Raw genomic sequence first — 8,611 nt, 5'->3', positions numbered from 1 at the left:
ACCTACCTACCTCTCTCTCTCTCTCTCTCTCTCTCTCTCTCTCTCTCTCTCGTCGCCGCTCCTCCGTCGGAATTTCCATCACAGGTGCGCTAATCTTAACCTCGCTGTACTTTGCTACTCTCGCTTTGCTTTGTTACTCTAGCTTCGCTTCTAATCCATGTATGTATACCTCTCTACTATGGTGCGTATACGCTTCAGTAATGTATATACGTATATGTACTCACCGAGGTTCGCTTTTGTACGGATATCACTGTGTAGCTCTGTAATTTAGTAATTTCTAGTGTTTTACTGCCGATTAATTCACAGATTTTGGGCTATTAGGGCTTCTTTTTGCTTCTCTCTCGTTTGCTTATGAATCTGGTTATGCATTTAGTTTTCGGTTCCAGTTTGATTGAAATTTTGGTTCGTAGAAGTGTGGATGTGGGAGAGAAAAATAGCGAAAAGTAGATGGAAGTTAGAAACTCATATTTTTACTTACCAATTTTGTTTTGAATTTTCGGTAACTTAATGTTTGTTATGGATTGAATGTGTTAGGACCTTCTGTAGTTGTATTGTGGTGCGAAACTGTGGATTGTGGAGTGTAGTGAGTAGAGAACACGAATAATGTGCTCGAGAGATAGACACATAATTGTATACGCTAGATATGGAAGATTCTCACTCTTATAGTTTTACACTTGCGGCTGCTGCATTGAAGAACTTGAAGAGTGATTTATTAGCCTCATAATGGCTGAGGTTGTAGAGGAAATATTTAGTTTTGTTAGAACTGACCTCTAGATTGTCTCAGTGTCACATGTATGGACCTTCCTTGGTTTTACCTCTTGTGTTAAAAATCTTTCATGGTAATTTTATGTATGGAGTAGTTAATTTGCCTTGTGGGAAGTTGGGAACTTATCAATGTTACTTGCAGTTTGTAGTTTTTGTACGACTTTCAGGCCTGTAGAAAACCTAATGGCAGCCAAAGGTGAGACGAGCTCATCCAAAGTGCGCAATAGAGAGTTTCTCTTGGAGATTGAGGCAAAAGTTCGAAAATGGTGGGAAGACGAGAAAGTTTTCAGTGCTGAATGTGAAAAGCCTGGTCACAAGTTCTTTGGAAAACTCCCTTTTGATAGTTTTATGGAAAATCCGTTCAGTCTGTCAAAGCTGGAATGGCTGCCAGATATTCCTATTGATGTCATCAGATTTGCTTTGGTATATGTTTGTGATGGTGCTGTTGATGAGGCAAAAATCAACTTTCTACATAGCAATGCAGCTTCTGTATACAATGCTGCAAACACTGCCATCCTAAAATTCAATGAAGAGATGTCATGGCATGAAGAATTCTTGGCTGCAGATTTTGAATCTTTGAGATGTGGTCCCCCTTCTACTTTCGCAGACAGGGTGTTTGCCAATGAGATAAACATTGCTTTGAACAGGACCAAAGAGCAATACGAAGCTGGCCAGTTTCGAGGAGCCCTGGATTCCATTTTTGAGCTTCAAGATGCCAGAGATTGGTACAAGATTTCATGTGGTGGTACAAACGCAATGAACCGTGACTTGGTGTGGCGTTTTATGGATGTGCAGACATGTCTTATAACTCCAATCTGTCCACACTATAGGGAGTATGTCTGGAGGGATCTTCTGAACAAGATGGACTTTGTGGTGAATGCAGACTGGCCTGTCGCTGATGCTCCAGATGAGTCAATCCTTCAGAGTGGCGATAAGTATTTGAAAGACTTAATTGATTCAATGAAGAGACACGTTGAAAGTGAGAGAAATAAGAAGGGTACTGCTCTAGCTACCACTAGTTTGACAGACGAAAGCCAAAAATTAGAAGCTCTTATATATGTTAATGAGGCAGGTGATACACTTACTTTCTCTACCGAGGCATTGCATACAGATTTTAAACAACACGGAAATGAGTTCAATCAGAATGCGAAAGTAAAGTTCGGGGATCAATTCTTAGATTTGAAGCTGCCTTTTAGAGAGAAAGTGCTTCTACAGAATTTGAACTTTATTAAGAGGGAAATTGGTCTTGACAAGGTGCAAGTTTTATCAGCTACCAACCCTGGTGATCTTGCTAAAGCTGGTTCTCCTATTAAATTGTCAGATGCTGAATCTTCCTCACCTGGAAAGCCAGCTATTCTCTCCTTGACATGGTACTATGATCTAATCCCTTTTTGGCACTAATTTGCACTTTGCATAGACCATCCTCTTAATTGTCAGATTGTTGGACCTCAATATATGTGTATGCTTTTTCTTTTTGTTAACCAGATTTCTTACTTCAACGGTTTTTTAATTTTTTTTTTTACGTTTGTTAGTCCAAAAAGAGATTTTAGATCATTTGGTACTTCAAAGACTACACCGTTAATGGCCGATTTATCCTCATCTGGCTCTGCACCAAAGCACACCAACCCTTTAACCATGCTCAGTTTGTGGCCAAAATTTAAGCTACCCCAAATATTCTCACAAAGGGAAGAAAATTACCCCGAAGAACTCTCACAAAGGGAAAAATACTATCCTGAAAAATGTCACAATAATCCTGCTTCCTTGTATCGCCCTCCCTCTAAGCTACTCTTCCAGGGTTCCTTTGACAAGGTAATGGTCATTTTAATTTTATCTTACTCATTGGCTCATTGCTGCATAATGTGTTTACTCTACAAGTCCAGTGGTTAGTGAGGAATTGAAATTTGAAATTTTTTTTAACTAATATTACAGGCCTTAGATACTGCTTGTAACCAAGACAAATGGCTCCTGGTGAACATGCAATGTTTGGATAATTTCAGCTCGCATATGGTACTAGCATTTCATTTTTCTGTGTGGTGTAGTTCTTAATTTATGTTTGTCAGTCTCTATACATTCTAATTACCGCTAGGACTCACTTTTGGTTCATGTATTTTCCTCTGTGAAGCTTAATCACCACGTCTGGTCTGAAAAAGCTGTCTGTGAGACCATTAGTACCAATCTTATCTTTTGGCACGTAAGTACATCCTTTGATGTTCGTTACTATTTCCCAGTGTTTGTTATTTCTACCAAGTCAAACTTAGATTGAGTTTGCAATTTGTTTTCTATTTATCGTATACAAGCTCTTGATTATAATTGAAAATGCTTTTTTATGCTTTATAGGAGTATTTTGATACACCTGAAGGTGATATGGTTTCCAGAAAGTACATCTTGGACTCAAGAACCATAGTGCTGCTGATTGACCCCATGACTAGTGAAGCAATGTGTTCATGGAAAGGAATGGTTAATCCGAATGATTTTATGGAGGTAACTTACCGTCTGTGATATGTACCTTGCTTATATAAGGTTATTTCTCACTTAAATGTCCAGGGCCAGCCTAACAGACCTTTCAACATATGTAATTAAGATCAAACTTTCACATGAGGTTAATGCTTGCTGTAGGATCTAGTACCATACTTGCTGACTAGCCCCAAGAATAACTGTGTACCTCAAGAAGAGAAGGAACTACTGCGGCACACATCGAAGTTGGAGACAAGTAGTGGAAGTACTTCCAAAGCCAAACAAGACTAGGAGGAAAAACCATCTGAGTGGAGCGTATTCACATCCTTCATAATCAAAATTGGAAAACATGACCCAAAAGCTGATAGGAAACTGTGCTAGCTCTTGAACAGGATCCAAAAACAGTTGCTTGACTCGGAATATGATGTTTTTGTACTTAACTCAGTTAACTGATTATAGGCTTAGAAGGATTATAGTGATTACTGTTGCAGAAAGAGCCACTAGTGAGGCTCATTCTCTATATGAACATCTTTAATTCGTAGTTGGATATATTGTGCTTCATTATCTGCGATTTCCTCTATTCCATATGTAGCAGAATAATTTGATGTGCTTTGTTTATAGTATGAATATAATGATACAAATGAAGGCTGGAACTTTTGCACAGGTAGATGCTGCAATCTAGACCTGGCGAAACAATGTGTTCGTGTAATGGAATGGAATTTTCATTTACAGTGTTTGATGTTTCTGAACCAGTAGTTAATCGATTATTTCAAACACAAAATTAATGTACTGAATTCCGGTAGAGAAATAATGATACAATTAACATCAGATTTTGTTCTTGTACTTTTCCAACACTTCCATTTTGCTTTCTCATCAGAACAGCCATGAGAATCACAAAAAGGGGCAGCGGCACTATAGATGAACAATAACAACGAACTATAAACTACAGGTTGTTTTACACTTGGTGTATGCCTGAAGTTTACAACTACAACCAGTTTTTTCTGGTTGGCTGAAAACATCTCTAAGCAGTATTGTCATTTCTTTTTCTTTGTTCTTCTCCTTTTCGGCTTGATTCTCTAAGAAAGTGTCGAATATGTACAGAATAATAGGAGTTGATATCTGTTACTTAGCTCAGAGAACAAGCCGATACTAGACTCGCATCTTCTTCATCCCTCTGATTCTGTTCTGATGTAAGCCGCTCGACCAAAATGTCCAAGGCTTCCTTCATCCACCAATGTTGACAAGCTTCTCTAGCTTTGGCAGCAGTCATCTGTATACATACAAACAACGAATCACAACACGTTTTTATAGAGAACATATGTACATGCAGATATGCATAACATTATATATTCAAACGTAGGACTTGAAATCCTCAACGCAAATCAACAGAGATCAAAGACGTACCCAAACGCGTTGTCGTACGTTCTTCTCTGGCCAGAGATCCAGTTGCTCCTTGACAAACAAAGGAAACATGTAGCCTTCATAATATGTGTCGTGTCTTTTGCTCATGAAACTCCATTGTCCCAATTGACACTGCCATCAAGTTAACATTCCGGTCAAAATCTTCGCCACAATGCTCTTAAATGTAAGGTAAAAGTTCGAGGGACTCTACCCCTCTTCCTCAATCAAAAGAAGAAATAAGAAATGAAAATACCAACCTCAACATTTCCAAGAACTCCTGCTTCTTCTAGCGATTCTCTTGAAGCAGCTTCTTCTACAGATTCATCAAGTTCCCAACCACCCTAAAAAAGAACAACAATTGTTGGATTTCAGTGCAAAGCTAAATGCATGTAGAAGCAATTCTTATTCCAATTGAACAAAACAACAACATGAAAAAAGAGGCAGCAATTGCATACCTTAGGAAACATGAATGCATTGCCTTTCTGTGAAGTTATCACAAGAAATTCCAACTCCTTGCTTTCGGTACCATCAACGCCATTTTTGTATCTATAAGGTATGCACCTGCAAGATTAATTTCAATGATGAATAAGTTCTTCATTTTAAAACGAAAATTTGATCACTTATGCATGAGATAAAACGTCAAATTATCAAAAAGAACATGAATGGGGAACATGGGGTACAATCTGAAAGGGATTAGGGACCCATGATGAACAGAAGAGAACAAAACTGCCATGTCAATAGTCACGAAAAGCTCTCAACTCAACAGATACAAAGAAAAAGACCAAGCAGCCTTACCCTACGACTTGACGGCGGCCCATGTTGTACCTCTGCAACTCCCTTCCCGTTCTAGCAACTAAACAAGTCATATCTATCTCCTTCTTCTTCTTCCTCTTCTTCCTCTTCGTCTTCTTCTTCAGGACTTGGGGATTGCAGATTTGCAAGTAAAATTAAACCCTTTGGCAAAAGAAAGGTTCCCTTTTAAACTAAGGATGTAATGGCCAGAGAGGCCTTTGTTTTCTGTTACAACTTCCACACTGAATCCCAAAATAACGAAGATATCGGTTAAAAATGTCGAAGATTAACGCGGAAATATATCCAAAGTTGGGTAGGGATCTCTTTGGTATTTTCAAGTTTTGGGGCAGAGAGATGAAGGATGGGCTGGCACAGAAACACCAGACTTGGTTATATATAGAAAAGAAGCGTTCATGGATGCCGCTTCGATATAATAAAACGTCTTAGTTTGATCATTTCTATATTGGGGTGCTGGGACCCTTTCTTCTGTTTTTTTATTATCACGTGTAATCATATAACCGTCATAATTAGACATGGTAAATAAAATTATCAAACAACAGTAACAATTAAAACGTATTCAAGACACCAACATGCACTTGCACTAATATGAATTCATTTGAGACTAACTATAAATACTAACGGAGCTAAACACATACCAAAAGGTGCTATAACACCCCTCAAAACCTTAGCTTTATATGTATCTTGTGTTTAGTATCTAGCTAACTTAGAAGGTTTACTATAACCTTCTTTTATATTGGCCCCCCTCTTGTGTATTCTCTGGCTCCGCCTCCGCCAGTGACCATAAATACGATGTAACCTTAAACGCGGGTCGAGATAATATTACGTGGTAGTCAAGTTAAATACAATGACGATAATATATTGGTTATGATAAATATAAGCCGCAAAATGATATCAATGTTTTTGTAATCGAAACCACACGGTTTTGTTAAAGACTTTGTAGGCCTATATGGGCCGAGATAATTGAAGTTTAATGTTTTGTCGCATATATCTGTTAGATTAACTCGATCCATTTATTGGAAGTTTCATGTATGGGATCTTGTTGCTATCTTCAAATCAATTTCCTTCAAAACATGTTTAACGTGAAACAAAGTTTCATGTTGGCTTTGTGCCCGAGTTCAGATCTTGCATTTTAGTTTTAGTTAAGGTTGTACCAGAGAGCAAAGCTGTTTTGTAGCTAGCTTTAGAAAAACCAGAGTGCCGTGAGGGCATACGACATTCACGTCGCCTTGTGCGACGGGATCTGCTCGAGGAGTTTCTGTGTCATTTCCCACAACAACCATTAGTTCAGTCCACGTGGCGCTATATAACTGGGTTGGTTGTAGGTTGACTTTTGGAAGAACATACTCACGTGCATAATCATGGCGTGCCTCTGCATGTTTTCGTTTTTTAATTCTTATTTTCTTCTCTTTTTTTGGGCGGTGTTTTATATTTCTTGAAGAAAATGGTGGGTGACTTGGGTTCTATTAGGAAAAGCTAATGATGAATTGAGTGGTTAATGATTAGGATTAGTGTATGGAATGATGATATCAATTTGCAACCTTCACTCCCGTAAGTTGTAGTTAAAAACCTATTTTAGTTCTTCAAAATACAATAAATTATAATAGATCCAGCCAGTAACGTAACCATTGTAGGACCAGAAAATTCAACTGACCTCTCTTAACTTTTTATTATCTTGCTAATTGGTTGAAACTTTTTCGTTTTTTAGTTTATATAGTATTATACACACATAATTGACCCTTATGATAATATAGAAAAATAAAATCTCAACTAATTTACCTACATTTCTCTAAATCCTCGACTCATAGAAAACTATATATATATTTTGGCCATACTCATTTATATTTCTCTTTTATTTCCCATTGATTTAAATTCTCATAATATCTTGTAATTAAGATATTCTTCTTAGTATGCATTGTTAGTCCAATTAGGCATTCATTTCAGTTTTTAATTACCAATTTACCATGCATTATAAACATTTAGGGATTGTGTTATATAGTATGAGACACTATTTACATCTACTTCAATAAAATTATAATTTTATAAATCAAATTATAACAAATATCGAGAACAAAGTTTAACCCTCGTGTCAAAAATTTCTAGCTACCCACTGAATCCAGCTCTTGTCAAAACTTAAAAGTGTCGACTGTATAATCATCATACATGAGTGGACAATGACTCAGAATTAGTAATAGATACATATTGGTGATGACCATATCACAATTTTTGTGTGACTTTTTGTCCCAACACTATCTGTGATTTCAAAACTTCCATTAGAAATGTGTAAGTAGTCACATATTTAACATATACTATTTGTTGAGATGATGTCATGGTCCGGTTACTGTTCATAAAGAACAATGTGAGGGCGGTTTTGCCTATTGACTTTCATTTTAATAACAGCTCTGTTCACACCCAAAATTAATATTTTACTAAATAGTAATTGTTTAAGTGAATATTAGTTAAATTCATGGTCTACACCGACGAGCCCAAAATATTAAGTTTATTAGTGATGCCCCGCCAACGAAAACATGCGAGCTAATCGGTAAAGTTCGCGTGAGTCTAGGAGTCTAGCATGCAAGCTATGCAGAAGCCTTCGCACACAAGAACTGAAGTTTCATGCGAGCTGGATAAAGTTTGCATGCGAGGAGGTCTTGCATTCGAGGTGCAGGACTTCACATAAGAGAGGGAGTCTTAGACGTGAACTATTTATCTATTAAGCTTTCATACATATCCAATTAGCCATCCGTGTTGCATGGCTGAAGGTGGAGTAGTCCAATTATAATGCAATGTTCTATTTGATTAAGGATAGGTGCACACACAGCGAAGACTCTTTTCTCCTTAAAGAAAGCAACGACCACCAGGTGATTAACATCGTCTACGCCACATTTATCGTTAAAGACTTCCACAAGTCTTTGATATGTTTTGGGCTAATACATGTGGCCCTAAAATGTCTATATAAGGGAGTTCGAGATCTACTCTACACACACTAAATAACTCAATAAAAATACAATATAGCTTTCAACATAATTGAACCTAACGTTAAAACATCTCGCCTTAGCAACCCTTTTACTTTCAAGCTCCTCGGAGCTTTGTCTCTTTACTTTCCAGTCTCTCTGGAGTCCTTGCACCCTTTACTTTTCAAGCTCTTCGGAGCTCTGCACCCTTTACTTTTCAAGTTCCC

General features: G+C 37.6%; 2 protein-coding genes across 2 annotated transcripts; one reads left to right on the top strand and one right to left on the bottom strand.

Annotated features, from left to right (window-relative positions):
• The first annotated feature begins 948 nt into the window (after positions 1-948).
• LOC101305261 lies at positions 949-3,510 on the top strand. The gene is made up of 6 exons (XM_004298460.1): positions 949-2,135; positions 2,298-2,574; positions 2,695-2,772; positions 2,888-2,956; positions 3,103-3,246; positions 3,382-3,510. The coding sequence occupies exons 1-6, from the start codon at positions 949-951 to the stop codon at positions 3,508-3,510; spliced, it is 1,884 nt and encodes a 627-aa protein (XP_004298508.1).
• Positions 3,511-4,221: 711 nt separating this feature from the next.
• On the bottom strand, positions 4,222-5,804 carry LOC101296949 (nudix hydrolase 17, mitochondrial-like). Its single transcript, XM_004297395.1, has 5 exons — positions 5,416-5,804; positions 5,076-5,181; positions 4,878-4,961; positions 4,624-4,752; positions 4,222-4,489 (listed from the first exon to the last, which is right to left on the bottom strand). Exons 1-5 carry the CDS (start codon positions 5,484-5,486, stop codon positions 4,346-4,348), a joined length of 534 nt encoding a protein of 177 aa, XP_004297443.1. The 5' UTR covers positions 5,487-5,804; the 3' UTR covers positions 4,222-4,345.
• Between the last annotated feature and the right edge of the window lie 2,807 nt (positions 5,805-8,611).

Source organism: Fragaria vesca, linkage group LG4 (assembly GCF_000184155.1).
Source record: "Fragaria vesca subsp. vesca linkage group LG4, FraVesHawaii_1.0, whole genome shotgun sequence".
NCBI classification, from domain to species: Eukaryota; Viridiplantae; Streptophyta; class Magnoliopsida; order Rosales; family Rosaceae; genus Fragaria; species Fragaria vesca.
Note: the sequence above shows the minus strand (reverse complement) of the source record. Positions and strands in the feature narration are given on the sequence as shown.

Bases quoted from the DNA above. Each gene is read 5' to 3' on its own strand.
- LOC101305261 (XM_004298460.1), top strand. From the start codon at position 949: ATGGCAGCCAAAGGTGAGACGAGCTCATCCAAAGTGCGCAATAGAGAG. The intron at 2,575-2,694 runs GTAATGGTCATT...CTAATATTACAG, and splicing joins TCCAGGGTTCCTTTGACAAG to GCCTTAGATACTGCTTGTAA. The intron at 2,957-3,102 runs GTAAGTACATCC...TATGCTTTATAG, and splicing joins CCAATCTTATCTTTTGGCAC to GAGTATTTTGATACACCTGA.
- LOC101296949 (XM_004297395.1), bottom strand. From the start codon at position 5,486: ATGACTTGTTTAGTTGCTAGAACGGGAAGGGAGTTGCAGAGGTACAAC. The intron at 4,962-5,075 runs GTATGCAATTGC...GTTCTTTTTTAG, and splicing joins ATGCATTCATGTTTCCTAAG to GGTGGTTGGGAACTTGATGA. The intron at 4,490-4,623 runs GTACGTCTTTGA...GTATGTATACAG, and splicing joins ACGTACGACAACGCGTTTGG to ATGACTGCTGCCAAAGCTAG.